This window comes from Trachurus trachurus, assembly GCF_905171665.1.
Source record: "Trachurus trachurus genome assembly, chromosome: 3".
NCBI classification, from domain to species: Eukaryota; Metazoa; Chordata; class Actinopteri; order Carangiformes; family Carangidae; genus Trachurus; species Trachurus trachurus.
Window position 1 is genome coordinate 25,270,680 of NC_139893.1, and position 22,733 is coordinate 25,293,412.

The 22,733-nt window shown below is 41.3% G+C and overlaps 1 protein-coding gene across 2 annotated transcripts in view; it reads right to left on the minus strand.

The window, feature by feature from the left end:
- The window catches only part of dpy19l3 (dpy-19 like C-mannosyltransferase 3), a 60,405-nt gene extending 39,614 nt beyond the window's left edge, over positions 1–20,791 (minus strand). Inside the window, exons 1-8 of one of the 2 annotated variants that reach the window (XM_083999099.1) lie at positions 20,106–20,791; positions 19,359–19,514; positions 18,591–18,718; positions 5,977–6,067; positions 2,954–3,075; positions 2,143–2,288; positions 398–521; positions 76–210 (exon numbers count right to left, since the gene is read on the minus strand). In XM_083999099.1, the coding sequence (XP_083855225.1) occupies positions 76–210; positions 398–521; positions 2,143–2,288; positions 2,954–3,075; positions 5,977–6,067; positions 18,591–18,718; positions 19,359–19,479 (867 nt within the window). In that variant the 5' untranslated portion in view covers positions 19,480–19,514; positions 20,106–20,791. The remainder of the gene's footprint in view (positions 1–75; positions 211–397; positions 522–2,142; positions 2,289–2,953; positions 3,076–5,976; positions 6,068–18,590; positions 18,719–19,358; positions 19,515–20,105) is intronic. The other variant, XM_083999098.1, reaches the window with a different exon arrangement.
- Between the last annotated feature and the right edge of the window lie 1,942 nt (positions 20,792–22,733).

Here is a 22,733-nt window from a genome sequence, read left to right on the forward strand (position 1 = left end):
GTCTAGTATCCCATTACTATAAGACATCCATGGAGCTAATCCCTTCATGAGTTTTTATCCTTTTTATTGTACTACCTGTGTGGTTGTTAAGAAGTCAGCACAGTCCATCGTGTATATGATGAGGGCTTGAACAAGTAGGATGAATTGGTTGAACTGCCACGTCAGACAGAAGCAGAATGTCATCACATACATCAACCACACCATCACCTTCTGAGGAGGGAAACACACATACAAGCACACCAGGGTCAAATTCCTGAACTGGATACTGACAGCATATGAAGTCTTTCCTGTGCCTGTCTTTCACAGACAGCAGATCATTTAACAGAAAGGTTGGATGTAGAGAGTCGAGGCAAACCTATGTGGTAGAGGCTTGTCTGTAGCTTTTATTTGTGTATACCTGCTGTAAGGAGGTGAGCTGAGGCCTGAGGTAACAGGTGATTGCAGTGACCTGCAGCGCGAAGAAGGGCAAAGACCAGTTCTCTCTGAGGGAGATGGTGAACTCCACACGAGTGGTATCCACCCTGAAAGAAGAAAAGGACGAGGGAGCAAAGGGGGGATGGAAACAGTGGAAATAAACTTTAAAAATTGATGTAATATTTAAACTCACAACTGGAGGCTAAACAGTATGAAGGATACAGAACTGACTTTGTGTCTTTCAGCTTCCTGTGGCTTGCGTGTTGATGCAACCAGAGGAATCTATTAACAAATAAACAGCTGGCTCACTGATAGCTGCTGTAATAGCAAGAAAATGTTGCAATGATGTAATTTGGCTCTACAGAAGTACATTGTAATATACAAAGTTCAATTTAGTTTCAACTGAAATACTAATATGCTTCACACTGTGCCGTTTCCTCTTTGATCATGGCAGCTCTTTGTGTAAGTTTTCTGAAGTTATAAAACTCTGTGACCCTCTACTTCACTGTTTACAGGGGTCACTGCCTCTTCATTGATCCAAAAGGACAGAGGAGAAAATGCCAGCAGGGTTTTTTGAACTTATAGCTACTTTTGGCACGTTTCCAAAGGCAACTCACAGAACTAGAAAGCTCTTAATGCACACTTTATGTAGTACAACTATAAAGCAACAGTTCAACTTTAAGTCCTTTGTGTATGTGACAATGTGAGTGAGTGACAGAGTTGACGCATTACATTACAGTGAAGGCTGAAACCCAGTACTTAACACTTGTAGCCTGATTCACACAAAGCAACAGTGTCCGAGAAGTCTGAAGAAAAAAATGAGCAACACATCCAAGAAAAGTTTTGGATGTCACTGAATTTGTATTCTGCTTGCATGATGCTGGCTTGCTTAATTTGGCACATTGCTGCATTTTCATCATTCAGAGGGGACTTGCTGTTTAGGGCAATTTATTTTCTCTTCCACTGAACCATGAGGGAGAATCGTAAATAAAAACACATCTTCAAAAATATTCACATCTAACATAAAAAAGACCATCTATTAAAACCAGCTTATTCACCGATTCCTGTTGTTTAAGTGATTCATAAAACTTTTTCCTCTCTCTAAGAAACCATATTTGAATGTGACCTCAGTGCACCTGCAGTATAAAGACTTATAGACTGATAACAATTGTATTTTAGGGCACTTTAAAACTGTTCAATATTATCAGGGATTTTAACAGGGAAAGTACAGTACAAGGAAAGTGTTACTTTCAGCATAATATCGAGGATGGATGACTAATCATAAAATAAAATAAAAAAAGAAATTGCTTGACAACATGGGCGTTTGTGAGCACAAAGTGAACTGTGTCCAAGAATAAAGCTAATCGTCACAGCCTTCGTGGATCATTTTATGTTGCTCACTCACATGTTTTCATTTAAAAGAAACACTATTTTGGGATAGATATGAGATCTCTATGAACTTATCTCTGTATATGAATGCAATCAAAATATATTTATTTCTCCTGCCACAAAATATGGTTTACACCGATATAATATTTTATAATTGTGATACTTTTGACTTTTTACTACTTCTTACACTTCTTACTAATTTGTCAAGCTGTGAGAGTTATTCACCCGGATACTTTCTTAAAAATAAAGGAGAACTGTTATCTTTGTCTTAACATTTATAGAGGGACACAACCCTCCCCCAGTTTCATTCACACACGTGATGGATACACATTTACCCACCTGTTGAGAATGTACCAGACCCCAGTGAGAGCACCAGCCAGCCAGGAACCAGACAGGAGCCATGCTGTGAGGTACAGAGCAATCACATACACCGCTTGTAGCGAGAAGACAGTGTAAATGTAGAAATACACTGGCTCCAGATATGACTGGACCACACACACACACACACACACAGAGAGAGAGAGGGAGAGAGAGAGACAGAGAGAAACCATTGGTTCATTAGGCTGTGTAAATGAACATACAGAAAGTTAAATGCAGTGACAGCGACGGGCTTGGGCACTCAAGAACACTGTGGCATTTTCAAAGTTTGGTCTGATATTTCATTTTCTGACATTCTTGTCACACTATGAGATCGCTGATGAAGCTAAGTAGCTGTTTCACAGTTAATTGATATGCCAGTGCAGGAACCGTTTCCTCTAGTGTGACAAGTGCAAGTGAGCCAGGCCATGTCAGCTAAAAGAACAAAATGCCAAAGCGCCTCAAATGCCTGACAGTCTCCAATGACGATCATTCATAGTAACTTGGATGGTTCATATTAACAAAAAAAGATAAGAAGAGGAAAAGGGAGGAGGGAAAAGAAGAGGAGGAGAAGGAGAAAATGAATGACAAAGAGAAAAAGAAAATGTTTCAAAACAATGGCGAATGGTATTATTTTGACATTTTTCATGAAATGAGAAAGCTTTATTTTATGGACCAAAGTGACAGGAAAAGAAACAGAATCAGTCAAACATGTTATAATGACAGCCATTACTCTAATCTTTTGTTTTTTACAAGCCTATTGTGAAAAGCTGACAGCCGGGTGATGTGTTACCTGTATGGGCAGCAATCTGTAGAGAACACTGAGAAAGACCTCTTGGTAGATATTCATTCTCTGTAGGAGATTAATGGTCCTCCTGGATTCTGTCAAGTTGTCATGGATCAAATCTGAGAGCCCTAGGAACACACAACACACACACTTCAAAATGCCACAGTGACATAGACTGATAACAATTATTAGTGGTTTGTGACAACCAGGGAGGGAAGGATATGAATGTTTCTCATGTGGTGCTATTAAAGAACAATAACACCGTTTGAAATTTCTGTCGAGCACTAAACCCACAGATTGTTCTGCTTGAATCTAATTCCTTAATTGGTGAAAGCACAATAGATGTCTGTGGCTACTGGTGCATTCAACCTTGAAAACCCTCAAACTTCACTTCCATTGCTGAATTCAAAAAATATTCTTTTATGCAGTTTTTTTTCCCCCCCAAGACAAAACTAAAAGAATCACACCAGGAACTGAAGATAAATACAGCATCTAAAATACGTCTGCAGGGTTTCCTGCAGTGTTTTATGGGAGATGTGGGCAGTCTCGTTTGAAGAAAGACCACCTCCACTAAAAACATATCTTGCAGCTGCATGTGTCAGGAAATATGGCCACAGTCTGGTACTTCCTGAGTTTCAGCTTTGAGTAATGGCCAAAAAATGATGATGTCACCATGATGTTGACCTTGGACCATTTGGATATAAAATGTCATAACCCCAATTAATCCTCTTCGACATTTGTGTTAAATTGTGTCCTAATTAGCATATTGATTTGGAATATGAACAAAAACTGTGCTTTGTAATGACCACCTTTGAATTTAAATTAAGAAATGAGCTGATTAGAGTTTGGTGGTCAAAGGGATTCTTCTTGAGGAGTTCCTGAGATATGTTCATGAGAATGGACAGTAATATTATGGCTGTTTATGTCATAAAATATCAAACTCTATGGGAGGGCAGAGGGACAACAGTATGAACATGCCATATACTCTGTTGGTGTAGATTTTGTTTTGACCTTCATGGTGTAAATTTTGTTTTGACCTTCATGCATGCATACAATATATGTAGGTACAATTAACTACTTTTGTTAAACAATACCCAGTGCTATTCAGAGATGTGGGAGAACAACAAGCATTGTAGTTAATATTTTTTCACTGCATATCACTGACTGATCAAAACACATAATTATCACACAACTCTGCAGCTCTCCTTGGTGCTGTAGTCTCTTTGGCATCTTCCAGCTGATGTTTTGGTTTTATTTATGTAAAACAGATTATTTTACCCTGTAAAACAAGGTGCACTTAACGGTAATAGTTGTCTTCAGTTAAATTGGACCTTTATCCGCAACCTGTCTAATCATATACTGCTGGTGCTTCTCGCCCTGTCTGACCTGCTTTCCCCACCTCAGCCATCACTCTGGTGAGTTCAGTGGCATTATTACAGATATGACGGTGGAAACTACTAAAATAGGCCCCATTTGTAATAAACCAGAATTATTCTTAAACAATGGTATTATCCTGCCATGCAAAAAGACTGGTAGTGACACCCACTGGTGTTATTATTCCATATTGGGCACTGGATGCAGTATCATTGTTATGCATTTTATTTGAGTGAAACAAAGGGTGACACCAAAGAAGAAGCAGAGAGCCGAGTTTCTGCTGCAGGCTGGGATGTGTCAGTCTGATCCCTGCTATGTTCTTGATCCACGTAAAACCATAAAAACCAGCAGTGTTTCTATAAACAAAGTACACATTACCACCCACCCACACACACATACACACAACCCAATCCACCTCATTCATTCATTTCCATGTCTTTCCTTTGAGATGTCAATTTTGCTTTATCCCTCTTCTTCCCTCCTCCACTTATCATACTTTCCTCTCTCACTTTGATTCCTCTGACCTATCTCCACTCCTTTATCCTCATCTGTCTGTTTCCTTTCCTCTCACCCACCCTTCTGTACATTCCCTTTGTTTCCATTCATGCCTCCTTTATTCCTTTTCTTTCATCTATGCTCCACATCTCTCCTTACTTTCCACTATCAATCTTTTATTTCCTCATTTCCTCCATTATGTCATCAGACCATTCTTCCCTCCCTCACCCTAAATACTTCAAACTACTGTAGTTCCCACATTTCAAGCTGCTCTGCCATCCCTCAAAGAAGACAGAGAGGGAGGTTAGCTCAACTTATTACCTCACAGTTTAGTTATTTGCCGTAGCGTAAAACTAGGCACCTTTTAAACTAATTATTTTGTTCCCAAAACCATGTAAAATACCTTAAGTTATTTTCTGCAGTAATTTGTTAGGTCTGCTACTCTGCTTAAAAGATGGAGGGCAAACACATTCTTTCTCATAGTAGTAGGTAGAGTCAACCGTCTGTGTCTCTATCCATATAATTTTTTTTTTTTTTCCACGAATGGTCAGTTTGAGTGAGATATGAGTTATTACAACAGTTTCACAAAATGACTATAATCAAAACATGAAATGCTATATTATATGACATTATACTTCCACTGTCTCATTGACTGCTTGATAAGCCGTGCTTATTACTTAGTTACTGTTGCTACGCCCGAGAGGTTTTTAGTTCTCCCGTGCCATAAATGTATTTCAATAACTTTTATAACAATTGTCCTTGATTTCAGGTAAAGGCAGATGAAAGGATGATTGTGCCATCTGGAAAAAAAAAAGCCTGTCACTCATAGATTTTATCTGCTGTACCCAGCTGCCAAATTGTGCTTATGTTAGCCAGCTTTAAAAGGTAAGTATGTTTGATAGCATGATTAACTTTACCAGGGGGAAAAGACTATAATAAGCTATAACAAGAGGCAACAGTTGACAAGTATGATGGGAAGCAAATGTAAAATGTTACAGAAACAAGCTTTCAACATGGAACGATGCATTTGCATGTGCGTTTGGCAAACAAAGTTTTAAAGGATGAAACCCTTAAAAGAGGAGCTCAAAGCTGAACTCTCTTGGCCTTAGAGATACTAATACTGGTTACCACTGTAGGAAAAAAGTAACAGTTGTGTATACCTTCCTGTATGGATGGGGCCTGCAGCATTTGCTTGTAGTACGAGTAGTACAGTCCACACTCTGTCCGAAAGGAAATCTCCCGCTCCACTTCCTGAAAGCAAAAAGGGGAATTTGGTTATATGAAACTTCTGTCCTCTTTAATATGGAAAACAGAGATCCTGGCAAGACATGACAGAATCATGGGGATAGAGACAAGGAGGCTGGGACATTCATAATCCTCAACGGTAACAATAAGACACGTAACTGTGTGTGTGTGTGTGTTGTGCATGATTATTGTTCCAATGTGGGGGGGGGGGGCAAACAGTGGACAATAAGCTGCAGAGTATTCATATCAAATTCTGTTTGTTAATAGTTTTGACAGCTGTGATCGACTAAAAACAAATTATTTAACTGTAGTGACAGATTTCTTTTGGTTGTGTGTGTTAAATAATAGTCTGTCAAATACTTTTTCCAGGATTTTTGTCCCTCCACAGATGAATGCGGTCATTCCCATGGATCTTGAAATCTGCCTATTAAAAACCAAAGCATATCTCTGAGCCGTTTCTTGATGCCAATCATGTGATCCATTTTCCAGTAATCACGGATGATAAAACGCTCATCCTTCATTTAAAAAAGACAATAAAAAATAACTAATGGACACACAATTGTTATGACATTGATGTGGTGACTAAATGGCTTAAAAAAAGGAACAGCCCTGCAGATTTCCATTTGCATTACAACTAAAGACATTATGCTGAAAAATACACAAATCCACCATGAACTGACATTCAATACAATTTGCATGTAAAATGATCCATTAAATGTCACTTTGCAGCCTGTAGCCCCACCCCTATCCAAACTGAAGAGTAACCAATGGCTGAATTTTATTAGCCTGGCAATTTAATGTCTGTCCTGGATGTCCTGCGGATCATCATACCGTTCACTTGACACCAGATGTGGTTCTACCACAGAGGCGATTACTCTACAATGGAGCCTCTGTTTCCTCTAAAATGTCAAAAAATAGACAGTCATTTTTCTTTTCTTTTTTTTTTTTTTTTTTTTACAATTTATGGACAAATTTTATGATGTAGGCCAAAAATGAGCTTCCCCTCTTTAGAAAGACCAGTAGCCGTCACTGTTCTATCCTTATAAATTCCCCCAAGAATGCATCCCAAAAGCTGAAAACGATTTGGTGTTTAATTTTAATTCTTGATGTTTTTGAATGGGTTATCTTGGAGTTAAATTCCAGAAATAAGACTAGCACCACTTTGGATGAGGAATGGCTTCTATAGAAGAGGTCAGAGCTAAATCTATCCAAGTTGAACTTCAGTGGTGGTGTCGCTGAAGTCATGCCACTGTAATTGCCGAATATTTGCTTTTTACCTATAGTGATTGTAGTTGAGCTTCAAAAAGTGTTCTGCAGTCTAAAGATTTTCTTACTGATCCTAACTGCTGGGTTGGGATCCAAAATACGTCATTCCCTCAGTGCTCAATTATAGAAGATCAAACACATGCAGGACTCCAGGCAACTGCAACTGATGACTACACAGGCCGGTGGTTCCCAATGTGCTTGTTAATTTCATTCACCTGGTTTAAAGCATGCAATGATTCGCTATACAGTAAGTAACAGAGCTTTCAGCCCCGAGTAGTCCAACAGAAATCTGTTGTTTAACATACATATTTGTAATCTGACATAATGATATTGTATATGCTGCTGGACAGTGAACATCTCTTTATGAGATGGAGGATATGATGTTCCTCCTTGTTACAAAAGACAGATTTGTCACCGTTTGAGAGTGAAAACTCTTCAGTAGAAGTTTTCAACCTTAGGACCCTTCATAGCTGTGGTGCAGCCACAGATATGTTAACAGAATCTGACTCTGATTGATTTTGTCGTACAAAGGTTGGAAAATGTAAAAATGACCTCAGCGTAGCTACACCTACATTCAAGGGCATTTCTACTGGGACTGAAGAGCAGACCCATGTAAGGTCTCTAAACTGCTGCGCAAAGCCCAGATGAAGACTAGTGCTAGTCGAAATATGTTGGCTGTGTTTTTAAAAATGACTGCAATGTAAATATGGTAAAGGCATTTAAAAAATAAAATCACCAATCCTACAGTGTGCCTTGGGATGTTTTTCGAGTTTTAAACTTTTGGGAGCAAACCATACACTATGTAAGGTCTTTTTGTGTGTGGGATATGAACCGACCAACTTCTTTTTTTGGTGGTGGGTTTTGGGTTAAGAAATTGGCCTTGGGAAAGTTGCATCTCTTTAGGTTAACTTGATTGAGCAATCACTGCTGTAAGCCACATTAGTCCGTTACTAGCAAAGTTGCTTTTAGCCAGTTGTAAATTAAAAGCAGTTTAAAGTTTTGGGGCCAGCTACAGTATCACCATTACAACATCAGCCATACAAATGTTTTATTGCATTTCTTGGCCCACTTAGTCCTTGGTGGCAATGTCTGAAGCAAAAGCAAAGACTTTACAGATGTTTAATATTTAAGGAAAGTTATGTAATAATATAATGAGGCTTCATGTAATATGACAGATGTGTGGCACTCTCCCCAGCAGTCTGCTTGCACCTACAGCCAACTCTGGCTTTACTACATTTATGGGAATTATACAGTGGGTGGTGAAGACAAACTTGTCTGCCAAGCACACAAACAGAAATGAAGGTGAAAGTTTCAGCTGCTACAGTGTCATGTTAGACCGTTGCATATGTGTTCAGTGCAGAATCACCACATCTGTCAGCTGTGGAGCTGCCATGAAGAAAATAACCGTAAAACAGGCAGGGGTCAAAGAACTTTGTTGGCGTTTGTTATATAAGGAAAAGTGAGTGAGTGAATTCAGACAGTCGGTAGTTTCAGTGAGCAGTAAATAGTTCCTTTGGAGACTTATCTCCAATGTGCATTATCAAAGACAGGTATAATGTTGCACATCTGTGAATGCATAAAACATCTGTGCAAAATGTGAGGGGCTGCACTGAGGGACTCTTAACAGCAAGTTCATGGGATGGATACTAGGCAACTGTTGTTTCTTTCCAGAGCAGCAGATGTTTCAACGTCACAGCAGGATAGACGTTGATTGTCACTCAAAAGATTAAGGATGGTTCTTTATGTGGACTTGAGATGACATCCAGTAAAAAGGTCAGAGTGTCAGTATCAGCAGATGTCACAGTAGTCAGGGTTTGCTTTGCTAATAATCAATGAGCCAATGGTTCTCATGTGCAGCGGCAATGTTAATAGTGAAACATTTGTTTATACCCAACTTTCTGCTGTTATTGCTGCTGTCAGCCACACATAGCACTTTTCTAACTGAGCAGACACTTGACAATTTCCCCTTCATTCATCCTTCAATAAATGACAATGGCCTGGCCATTGTGAGAAATTTGGGGGTTGGTGTCTTGCTTAAGGACACTGTGATGTGTGAAGAGGACAAGAACTCTTCACGCATCACAGTGTCCTTAAGCAAGACACCAACCCCCAAATTTCTCACAATGGCCAAGCTGTGGATCAAACCACCCACTCCGCAATTACTCAACAACCCAGGTCACGAACCGCAGATGACTGACATGTGAATGAGGGTTTTTTTTTCTTTGTTTACTCAGATCATGTAACAGTTATGCTAAAGTAAATGCACAGAAATTAATCAATGTTTACGCAGGAATCAATGGTTCTGGTACATTTTTCCATTTCAGCTGAAGTGAGTGACAGCCTGTGATGTGCCAGGGTAATTTAAGATTCAAATAAAAACATGTGTTGATAATACAAGTAATACCTCCTACCATGAGCTGAGAGAACCACAGCAGATTCTCATGTATGGCATTAACACACCAGGCCTGTGTCAGAGCCAGCAGCCCAGCCAGGAGCAGCCCTGCCACCATGGAAACACACCGTCGCCACAACCGCCAGGATGGAGGAATGTCTGACCCGGAGCAAGTACCTGATCCTCTGCCCTCCTCCTGTGTGGTAGCTGATCTCGCCGTCCCACATGTCAAGTCACCACTCTCATCTTGTGAGCGGCCCAAATTCATTTCTAGCTCTTTTAGCTTAAGTCTCTTGCGAAGCTCCATTGCCTAAGAAGACGAAGATTATCAATAAATTCTTGGATCCTTTGATGAGCTGAATCCAGGTAGATAAACAGCATGCTCCTGGCTTCGGCTATAGAACTGATCCAAATCCATTACAGTAATAAATGTAAATGCGGTGTGTTTTTCTTTTTCTTGAAGCCAGTCCAAATAAATTAGCTTTTTAATCGCTTCAAGTTCCTTGCCAAAGGAAATATGCAAAAAGCTTTCTCCAAGGGAATGAGGAGCTAGTTTCCTTCCCAATCCTTCTTTTGAGTTTGCCTGAGGCAAAACAAGCCTTGGCTTTTCACCAAGAACTTTGATGAGATGACTAATCCTTGGTTTAAATTAAGGTCAAAGAGAATAAGCCTAGTTAACAAGTTCATACATTGCTCATTACCCTGAATGCTAGTTCATTCCTCCGAAGGCACCAATCCTCTTCCCTCTGTTTCTCTGTGTTATCATTCCCTTTTTATGGTCCATTGAATAATTCCTGTCTCTCGATGTGGTGCTTGAAGAATCCAAGCGTTGGTCCAGCTTTGGCCTTGGTTCATCTCTCCTCTACATGATGTCTGTCTTCCAGAGGCTAAACATGGATGACTCCCACCTCCCCTGGACTTCAACAGGGACTGCAAAACAACGAGCAGCTACTATGTACGAAACTGAGCTACAGTGAGCCTGCAAACAACCGGATAGTCTGTAGATAGTTGGAGCAACCAGGGGGAGGGAAAGAAAAGAGAGTTGACTACTGGTGACCTCCCGTCTATAAAAACACACATGCACGCAGGAAAAGAATAAGATGGGTGGGGGTGGGGAGCAGTGAGGGGAACATGTTGGAACATCATTCGGAAAATGTGGGGAACATTTGTCAGAGGGTTTGTGGATCTGGAACCAGCTTCAAGCTGTGAGCACATGTCTGAAATAAACTCCGCTAGGCACTGGGACCAACGTGGACATGACTTCACACCTGATGAATGCAAGAGGCCAGATTAAGCCAGCTGTCTGACTGCATACGTAAGAGGAGGTGATAATAAGCATTGTAAAGAAAGCGTGCAAAAGACAGACAGTAAAGGAGCCAGAAGAACTTAATAATAACCCATTTAACTGGAGGCTAGCACTGCTACCAATTCCATCAACAACACATGGAGCAAGGGAACTTCATAAGAGCAGATATAGACTAAGTATCTGGCTGGACTGCGTGTGGTTGTGAGGGGTGAAATTTGCAGGGGAAAAGTTCTAAGGTGAGGGCAGAATTTCTTTCCCACTCAATGAAATGCTAATTTAACAAGCTAGAATTGAATCCACCTTTTCAGTACCATGGATAGTGACACTTTGAAAAGCATGCCCAAACACTTATTTATAATTTCCAATATTTGATATAAAACAGTCTCAATAGTCCAATAGCACAACATACTGTCAACATAACAATACATTTGTCACTGCAGTGTGAGTGATAACATTGAAAGTCCATTTTTGACTTTATTGTTGTTTCAACTTCAATTATACGGACATTTTTTAAAACGATTTTTCTGCCATTTTTCTCACCCATATCATTGATCACCACATCAATGGGCCATTTAAAAAATAGAATATGTAGGCAGCAATGAGACAATACACTTACTGCAGCACTATTATCCACAACACTAGAGAGCTGTAATTTTGAAACCATTCCACAGTCTTGTGTTTCTTGTTATTGCATAACGACGCAACTTCAACAGGGCAAACACAAGAATGTCAAAACGAGGCTTCATATTAAATTACATATATAAAATTGAACAGAATTAGAAATAAGGTAAATTAAAGAAAGTGAGAAGTGAGGTAAATAATCACTATTTGACTTAATATGGAAGTTGACACTGTATGGTGGTGTAACATAAACCACAGATGAATAAATTATTATGCCAAATTATTTTGAAAGAGCAACAGCCAACATTCAGTCAACTAATGGTGTCCTTTCATCAATCATTCACTCACTCACCCACAAACATGTGTGGATGTAGCACTTAACCATGGCCTGTGCAGCCAAAAATGGTGCCCTTTCTGTTAAACAGCAGCTTCTCCACAGACTGCCAACACTCAGATATCATCAGTCATGCTGGGTCAGGTCAGGCAGCAACAAACACAAAGTACCAGTACCGAGCAGGAGGGACTTCAAAACTCACAAATTGCTTTCCAGCATGTCTCAAGGCTCTTTCCATCCTTCTTGAGTAAGAGACACGTTTAGATAGCATGTGTGTGTCTGAGACAGAGAGCGGAAGAGGAGACGCTGGACAGAGAGAAACAGTGGGTCTCTGAGGGCAGGAAATTAAATACATCATCTCTGAGGGAGAAACAGCAGAAGAAAGTTCAAGCATCAGCGGGCACGGCCACAAGCATCTGAGCGGTGTGTTGGCTGTCCACTACACATTTGCTGCTGCTTTGAAATGTGGACATAGAGCTGAATCTGAAAACTCATCTTTTTCCCGCTGTCTGAACCAAAACAGCAAAACTGGGCTTTTAAAAACTGTCTGAGGATTAATCCAAAAGTCCAATCACTGAAGAAAACATTTCCAAAAACACACACATTGTGTCGTCACGAATAACTGTTTGTTTTGTTGATAGAATAGAATAAAACTGTATTTATCCCCCAAGGGGGAAATTCACAGTGTCAATAGATAGTTAACAATCATGAGCCTATCAAATCACTATTTTATGTTAATTTGGTTGTCTGATAACAGAGATGGAAATTTATGTAAATGATAACTAACTGATGAGTTCAGCTGTATTAAAAACACATCATCATTAATTACAAAGAGCAGGAGGGACTCTGCAGAAATTTCACCAGGGGTTCAGAATGAAAACAACCCTGCATTTAAAACTCACACGCGCACAATGGCGGCACTGTTGTTTCAGGTACCAGAGAGATGAATAAATAAAGATGGAGATCTTCATGCATCTTCCAGCAAAATGCAGCTGAGTCAAGTGCTTCCCAGCTTGAGGACAAACTTCCACAGGGAGAGGGGACTAATACACAGCCTTTAATTGTACAAACAAAAATCCAACTCCCTGAGGCCGGTTTGAGTAATAGATCCACAGGGATCACCTCAACAAGCTCCATCTTGTGTCTGTACAATTGAAAGATAAACAGAACAAATACGACGCTGACATTAGAAAATCTAACAGGAATATGCAAATGCACAAATTCAGCTGGCAAACACAGCGAATCACTGGATGAGCTGGATTTCATTTTTCTGCCAGTTGATCCGGTATTTCTTTATTGGAGCCCTTTATGTCAGCACCCCTGCTGTGACAGTGCAGCGGCCTCAACAAAATTAATGAGGGAGCTGAGCTAATATCTGTCTGAGCACAGCCTTAGGCCATGCTAAAACCTTTAGTACATGCATCACTTTGCCATGTTTACGCATGGTGTCCACACAACTCCTGAATTTTCACTCCACTCTCTAAAACGCAGACTTTTGAAAATGCTGTTAGTCCCGTTGTGTTGTTGTCGTCGTCGTCTGCACAGGACAAACCAAAAACCTGGGCAAATGATAATGTACACAACCACAGTTGCCATCTAGGAGTGGGAATCACCAGAGGTCCTTAGATACAATATTTTCATGATGTCACAATCCAATATTATTGTGATTTTAAACTTGTTGTGATAACCTGAGTATCTTATAACACATGGAGTCCATGATATCAGCAAAATGTGCGATGACACTGTTCAATATTGCGATGACGATATGACAAGCAATAAATAAGAAGAAGATATTTAGGTGTGCATATTAAACATACAGTTCCTGTGTCTTTCTGAAAAGCTGCAGTACATATGCCAGGCCTGTAGTGGGGCTGTAACACTGCCACACAAATACACCGTTCACCGGTGTTGTTGTTACGTTACGTCTAGTGGTGTGGTTCAAGTTGCAGGTTTGAGGTATAGCCTATGAGTGTGAAGTTAGTGTGAAGGCATGGCGCCTGTACATAAAACGTACTCATCCTGTTTCAGGCAACATTTTGCCATATGTTTATCATGCATGTTGATATCACAATGACGAAATAAGATTAATCGATCAGCCCTAATCGCTATAATTTGCGTGTAACTACCAATTGCAAATCATATTTTTTAAACATCCGCTTTATCTATCGAGTTCTCAGCCTGTCCATCTCACTTAAAGCAGAAGTAAGCGGAATGTTTGTGTTAATGTAAGTCTTAAATAGTTATATCTTCCGACGGCAATCACTTACATAGAGTGTTTGGTCCGAAACACGGGTCTGTCAGTCACTCTGCTCTGCTGTAAGCCGAGGAGAAAACTTCTTGTATACTTCCTTGTATCCTACAAGTTTTATCCAATGAGGAGAGAGAACAGCATGAAGGGCTGTGTGTGCAGCCAAGGGATGCGCGTGAATGTGGTGACGTAGGGACGAGGACCAATAGATCCATGACGAGGGCGGGGGCTGCTAACTCCATTGGCTGACAAGAAGTTAGCCAAAACGACCGGATCGCTTACTTCTGCTTTAAATCATTTTTATTCTTGCAAAATGGGATTGTCAAACAGACTGACCAACACAATCATAAAAGTACTCTAGTAATTCTAGTAGTTTTGCAACCCCTACTCCAGTGCTGCCAGATATTAAAAATTTGCAGTATGGAAGGACATTACTATGCTTTCATTTTAAAACAAAACCAATGTTGAAATAGCCTCAGAGCCCGGTTGTGCAGAAACAGCTAGTTTGTGCAATGTGCCATCCAACCGCATTTAAAATCAAAAGTGTGTGTACTTGTTGTGAATGACCACACCAGAAGTACAGTAGGCGTAAAAAGGAGACATACTGATAAGGGGGTTGAAGCTGATGTTGAGGCACTTTCAGACTTTCTCTCCTGAGAGACATGCACCATTTTTTCTAAAAATAATTGTGTGAGAAATGAAATACAGGGCCTGGGAGAGACTCAGCTGACATTCTCACCTCACCAAGTAGCGGGGTAAAGTGGGTGTGAATGTTGGATTGTCAGGTTCAGAAAGCTACATGACATGTCAGACACAGTGGGGGCGAGGGGGTTTCTGAAGCTGTTGGACTGTCCAACCTGCAGCTCTGATTGAGGATCCTGCCGTCTCACCGGAGGCTGGCTGTGATACACATTTTTGTTGTTTGCTGACCAAAATGAGAGAGCTATCTGTTGTCCTACTGTGGCCAAATGTTCCTCTTGCCCACATAGAGGATTTTCAGATTGAGCTCGCTCTTTGTGAATGTAGCCTTGGACAGAGGCACTGATAGCATTAACAGAAGGAAGCACTTCACACACACTCACGCACATGTACGCAACGTGCGATGATGTCAGCCAGGAGCTCTCACTTGTGGGAACATTTCGGGGAAATGTTCACCAGTAAAGTGACCTGCATTAATTATAAATGAAAGCATCTGTTTGCCTCTTCACACACACACACACACACACAGAAACAAGACAAGACAGCACCACTATCTGTGTCTATGTGGACTCTGCTCAACTAACTAAATGCTGCTTTGTCTCCCTGCGACAATAAAACTCAACTTATCCCGCGATGCAGATTATCTCGATGTGGGTCAAGACGCCCTGTACATTTGCATGAGGATCAGATGAAGCACCTGGCTGGCACAGCGAGTCACTGCTGACAGATGAGACTAATTCTGAGTGTTAGATCTCTGAGGGCCTGTCTGTTCACTTGCTTTGTTTGAGTGCTCACTTTCTCTTCTGTCTCACACAAAATGACAAGTCTGGTCTGTGATTAGGATAATACTTCAAAATCTGAAACCTGAATGCACAGATGGAACTCTGCTATCGAAGACCAGCTCCCACCAAACTGTGAAAAATGAACATTTCCTCCAACCAAAGAACTCACCATTCAGACAACAAACCTGAGAATACATATCCACCATAGAGGTATTTGATCATGGACATGTCAGATCTCAAGATGAGGTCTCCTTGGTGAGGGTTGAGAGTTTTGAAAAAAAAACCTAATCCTAGTACACAGTTCACAATCTGATACTAAAATAATACAGATAAAATTGCAGTAGTAATAAAGCTCAGCATTAGAAAATTAATACAACTCTTCTGGCTTCAGTTTTTACCTCTGGGGAGTCGAGGGTCACTGTACTGTGGCTCTATAAAAACAGCTGTTCATGTTGCTGTCCCTTAGATGATTTCAAATTGTCAAATTGAATTTGGTTGTTAGGATTCTGTAAAGATACTGCGAAACATTGGGCATAGCAGAGAAACCTTTTTTTGAGGTGCATGAGCTGCTCAATGCAGCCACATGAATGGGAAACATGAACAGCTTACTAACTGACAGGACAGGGTTGGGTCAGATCAAGTTCATGTAGTCCTCGTGTTAAATTTATGCATTTGGCGATTCTGTCAGACATGGTCATGCTTATAAAAAAATCTGGACTTCAGCAGCGCAGAGCAGCAGCTTGGAAAAGACTTTGAAGTAAATATGAAGTCTTTGTAAACTGCATTTCAGGCTCTAAACTTTAAAGCTAAAGTTCTACAACAACATCTCAATGAGACCAGTTTTATTGGGAAGGTAGCTGCATTAAAATAGTCCATACGGAAGAGGGAAGCAAAGAGATGAAGGGCCGAAACTCTGTGACACTAGAATGTAAATGTGATGTGACAAAGACATGAATATTACAACTTCCTCATGACATCATCTTGAAATATTTAGTAACTTTTCCAGCAGGGTTTAGATCACAGCAGTTTTCATCTTCGTCCTCTGTTTCGACCATCCACTCTCCAGCCAGACATCAGGTTTTGACTTTCCCTTGATCATACATAAGCTCAAACAAACCACACAACATGAGACTCAAACAGTCCTCACCAAAGTGACCTGCTTTCCTTGCCTCCGTCAACTCTCCATAACGTGTGACTATCACAGCACAAAATGAGCCAAAAACAGCACCAAGCAACAGTGTTCATCTACATTTTCCCATTATGAGGATGACAGAGCAATCTGTTCTGCCATGTCAACTAGCTCAAAATCTGCTATGTGCATCTCAGTCTGAACCAGAGTGTTGGTGAAGCCCTCCAAGAGAGATTTAAAAATGACATCATATCTGGCAGGTCACAATGTTCTGCTGCTGTACACTGAACACACTCTAAAAAGGACTGAGTAACCACCGGTTGCCCCGGTGTTTCATGACTTCACGTGGTTTATTTAATGGGCTTGAAAAATCAATCCTGTGCAGTCCGTGGAAAAACAATCATCCCATTTTCAGGATGAGGTGTTTATGACGTTCTCACTGACTATTTTAGGGAAAAAACTGGATGAAGGAAGAATGCCTGATTGGCATTTATATTGAAGCAACGTTTCCTCTTGAGATACGCAGAAAATGCGAGTGGAGTTTTCTAGCTTTTAAAAGTTGAAACCAGGAGACATTTTCCATCTGCAAATATCCACATCGTGATGTCGTTGATGGGTCTTACACATGGATGTCAAAACCTAAGATAACCTCTATATAAAAGTGTCAGACCCATCAATCCAGCCATGCCTGCTGCTCCTCAACAACAGGCTCATAAAAGAGATAAAAGAGACAAAGTGGTGTCAACATTCCCAGACCTTCTTCCTGCCCTGACAAACCCAGTGGCAATCAAAAAGTCCTAAACACTGTCAAACTTCCAGCAAACAATTTATTGCAAAATCTTGGTCCTAGGACTTCTTCGGGCAAATGGTTCTCAACAAAAAGGAGCTATCTTGAGGCAAGTGGCTTAGTCGGATGCCACTCACCTTAACCCCCACTAAAGTGGTAGATATACTATATTACATAATCATATCTATACATGGAAAACATCAACATCATAGATTTAGAAAGGGACACCTTCAAATAGACCTTGGGAGACATTCAAATGTAAGGAATCATAGGAACATGTTTCATCATTTAGTCCCTTGGGAGCATGTAGTTCCCAGCACACTACGCTCAAAAGATGTGGATTATCCCATAGCTGTGTCCTTTAATCACGTTCACCAAGATATTTCATCATGACATGCACTGAACATGTCACCTGACCACCCACTCAACATAAATCCCCCTTCAAAATAATCTGCAAATTTTAATTTACCCTGTGTACAGTACAGAAGTTTCTGAGACATGTGTGGCTTGTTCCATTACACAGCCCCAGCATATATTTCATATTGTTTGTACCTTTTGTACAGAATGACGAGGTCTCATCCACAACAGGCTGTGTAAAAGGAGCTGCAGTCAACCCCATAGCAGTAATAAATTAGCTAGTGCTGTCATGTGGATTTGTATGGTGTAGTGTGTGTATGTGTACTCTTTAGCAGTGTGCACATTCTTCCTGTGCATGTGCTTTAATTGTAGGCTAGTCATTACTGATCTAAAACCTAAAACCTACATTGGCGCTATCAAATGTTTGATACATGGTGGTGGCCTTGAACTGTTATCTTGTTCTGATCTTCAGGCAATAAATAGCAAATGCCACTGAACACTTGTTCTGGCTGATCTTTGCTACCAACCTTTGATTTGTCATCATGAGAGAAAGTACAGATGTGACCGTACCACTGTGTCTTAATGTTACTGCATGAAGGGAACCTCACCTTGATGTTGGAGAACCACAGGTCGTTCTCATGTAGCGTGGCCACATAGATGCAGCACAGCAGGCCAAGACCAACAGACACAGACCAACCGACAGATGTCCAGACTATGGCTCCCCACGACCAATCACCTGCGGGAACATGAACACATCATTAAGCTGCTGCTGTTGGGTGAAATTTCAAAAACACTAAATAGTGCAATTTTCAGATTTTTTCTAAAGCAGGTAAAGAACAAGTGTCATTAATAATAACTGTGTTGATTGCATTTTATTAAAAATGTTGCAGAAATCCAGGTCACCGGGGCCACTTTGACATATAAAACTTGAAATGTAATGCAACCACAGTTGATACAATTTTTCTAGTGTGTAGATTCTTATGTAAAATAATGTATATTTAAATCTGTGAAATGTGGAAAAAAACATGACTACATGAACTCTATAAGGCAAAGGGCACAAAAAGTGTAAGAGTTCAGGCTTTAAGCAGCAGAGTGAGTTTATGCAAATGTGGTATTTCACTTAAACCCCACACTAAGAACTTTCCATCCCGGTTGTGCAACCACAGCTGGTCAGAGGTCAGGGTCAGATACACAGAACACTGACCCTGGAGCTGGATCTGACTCAAAAACACATCCAGCGGAGTGGACGGCTGCCAGCCATGCTCACCCCTGCATCAAAGGGCATTTTCTGCAGCCATGGGGCTCCTCTCTGCTTCTACTTCCACTGCTTGTTTGTGCATGACACTCACACTCAGGTGGGAGGGTGGCTCACTCACCGTGCAACATCTTCTCTGGGTGATGATCGGTGCAACAGTTGGACTGCTGGGACTGAAACTCAGCACCAAGAGGAGGGTGCTCCTTCCCCTTGCTGCCCTTCCTCTGACGCAGGGCTGTCATGTTGAAACACTGCAAACCAGACAGGGGCAGTGCGTCTGATTACACGCACAGATATGACGGAGGAGGCAACCACACACACACACACACACACACGGATCTATACCCCCCCCACCCCCACCCCACCTCTAACACACAAACAGCGGCGTGTGCTGCTGCAATCTGAGCCAGAGCAAACACCGACGGACACCACTGTTTGTTTGCCGTCACTGTCGTTCAGTCAAACACTGATAGATGGGCTTGGAGGGGCCTGCACGCAGCGGCGTTTCCAGGTCACGCGGCTGCAAAGAGTAACGTGAAACATCAGATCCAGTCTGTCGAAACCGGCAGCAACCAGATCCCCGGTAAATTACATTCACCTTACCGTACACTTAACCGGGCACATACACGTTTACAAGAGTCCCTACTCTAACATCAGAGAGGAGCCATTCACCTCAGTGGCGGTGATGCCAATAGGATGCGATAAAGTACGATCTGATTATCATTGGGTAGCACGGATACACTACTACAGCCTTATTATAATCAATGTGCATTTAACATAAAGGCGCGCTCCCGTGATGGACGCCAGGCTTTCTTTCTCTCTTAACGGCAACAAAGACTTGAGCCAGCGGTACATTAGTAAGCCTCACCCTCCTCTACAGCAGCGGCTGGTAGGATGGTCCGACAGCTCTCCTCGCTACCTCCCTCTCTCTCTCTCCCTCTCTTTCTCTAAGTCTCTCTATCACACTCGCTCTTTCATGTTCTCCTCATCTTTTTTTTCCGCTCCCGTTAAAATTCATCGGTCGGCTCGCCTCCTTACCGCACCGGGGCTTTAACTACGGAACAATACCGGAACACGGGAGAGCCCGCCTTCAAAATAAGAGCGTAGGAATGACACTTTTTTGAGAAAAAGCGAGGCGGGGGGTCGTTCGACCCGGCCAGGGAAATACATTATTATTATCATTAGGGGGAGAGTGGGGTAAGATGAGCCACTTCTCATATTCAGGATCATACATCAAGACAAATCATTTTGTTGCTATATATTTCAGGATGTCCTGCATCCCTACAAACAAACAGAAGGAATGTAAACATAACTGTGTGGATAATATAGCACATCCAAAAAATGTGGTCTTGTGGCACAACTCACCTCTTGTATGGTAGCCCAAATTGAGCCAGGTAAATTGAGCCACCCCCCTCATACCTTCCATCCATCCCCCACCTCCCCCCTTTACCCAGTATTCCACCTGTCCAGGTTGCAGGTGAATACATCTGGGACTTCCTGCTGAGCCACAAACGCAGTGAGGTTTGGGGAGTTTCGTGATTGCATCTTGGGAAGAATCCCTCATCTTTCTCTTTTAAAGTAAAGCAGCTTTGCCTGTCTTTAGGAACTTACTTACTTTAAATATCTAGCCTAATCTTGATTTAATTTAAAGCATAGCTATACAGCCAAGATACACTCATTAAGTGGGGGCTCAATTTATCCCTGGCCAAATGGCTCAACTTAAGCCAGAGCTACCATATTGACTTTATTACGCCCCACGGCTAAAATGCACTTTCACGCTAGGTTTACTAACCTTACCTCACACCACAACTGCATGTATCAAACACATTAATAATCTCTTTTGGTCTAAATTCTCATGAAACTTATGATCGACTGAATTCACTTTTGAGAGTGAAAAATGTTTTTTGGACATAAATGTCAAACCACTTTACTCATGTGGTTCTTACCTTCACAGGCTCCATGAAACGATGCCGTCCTCCTAATTAAAAAAAAAAAAAAGTCCAACTCAACCGTCAACTTTGCTGAATTGCTAGTCTGGACAAAACATACTAATTTACCAGGCAGCTGCAATTGAGCGGCAATCTCCCCCCAACTTTTTTTCCCGGTTGTTGCGATTGTAGGTCTGTGAGGTCCATGAGGCCACGTCGAAGAGGCTCGGGTGAGCCTGCCAGAGTTCAACTACTGCCTGGGTCCAGATGACTGGCTGCGCCGCCATGTTTCTCCGTCTACTTGTTTTGACCTTCAGCCGTGATAGCGTAGCCTATGCTCCGTGCAAGAGGTTGAGGCCAGAGCGATAGATATGTTATATCGCTCTGGTTGAGGCCATAGGGGTTGAGGCAAATCGGGTCGTAGCGCTGCTTCTACTGCGATACCGTCACAAGGGAAGTTTGGTTTTCTTGCGAGCGCACGATTGTGATCGGGAGCTGGTCGTTTGGTCCCATGCTCAATTTTTCTTATGGTTTCCTAGCAACAAGGGTGGCTCAACTTGGCTATGCTCAACTTATTCCAGTCTCCCCTACTAATAAGCTGCATTTCCCCCCTTTTATTATGACCAGCTCAAGACACAGCTGGGCAATAATCATGCTGTGTAATTAAAGGGATAGTAGCATTTTTTTTAAAAAAAGTGGGGTTGTATGATCTACAAATAGCCCCTAAGTAGGCTACTTCAATTGCACTCCTCCCGTTAGCAACGCCAGCCCATAGCCCTGCCCAGACATTTACAACATACATTGTTGTGAACAGACCCAAAGAAACTGCCTATTTTCGCGGCCTAAAAGAGTTTTTACCTGAAAAAAAAAATACACAGTTCCATTGTTTGCTATAACATAATTTTTTCCAGCCCCTCAAAGTTCAGGAAAAGCAGTTTTTATTTGGAGCTAACCAACTGCTGATCGGTGGGTGCTAACCATAGACTGTAAAAACCCTAACCCTGGGCCGGAGGGATACGTGAGTTGGTTAGGTCCAAATAAAAACTGCGTTTTTCCTGCACTTTGAGGGGCTGGAAAAAATTATATTATAGCGAACAATGGAACTGTGTTTTTTTTTTCAGGGAAAACCTCTTTTAGGCCGTGAAAATAGGCTGTTTCTTTGGGTCTGTTCACAACACTGTATGTTGTAAATCTCTGGGCAGGGCTATGGGCTGGCGTTGCTAACGGGAGGAGTGCAGAGAGTTTTCTACTGCAATTAAAGTACTTAGGGGCTATTTGTAGATCATACAACCCCACTTTTTAAAAAAAAAAACTATCCCTTTAACATCTTCATTTGCCACACCTGTCAGGCACAGGCGCAGGTTACAGTATTATCTTTGCCAAGGAGAACTAGGCACATATGGATTTAAAAAGATTTGTGTTGATAGAAAAAGTGTTGCATTTATATTTTTAATCAGTAGGCCTAGCCTATAGGCTATAATTTGAATTTCAATATTTTGTTAACACTGCATCATGCAGATAGACGACAACACACTTAAGCAAAAATGTAGGTATAAGGTTCAATTATG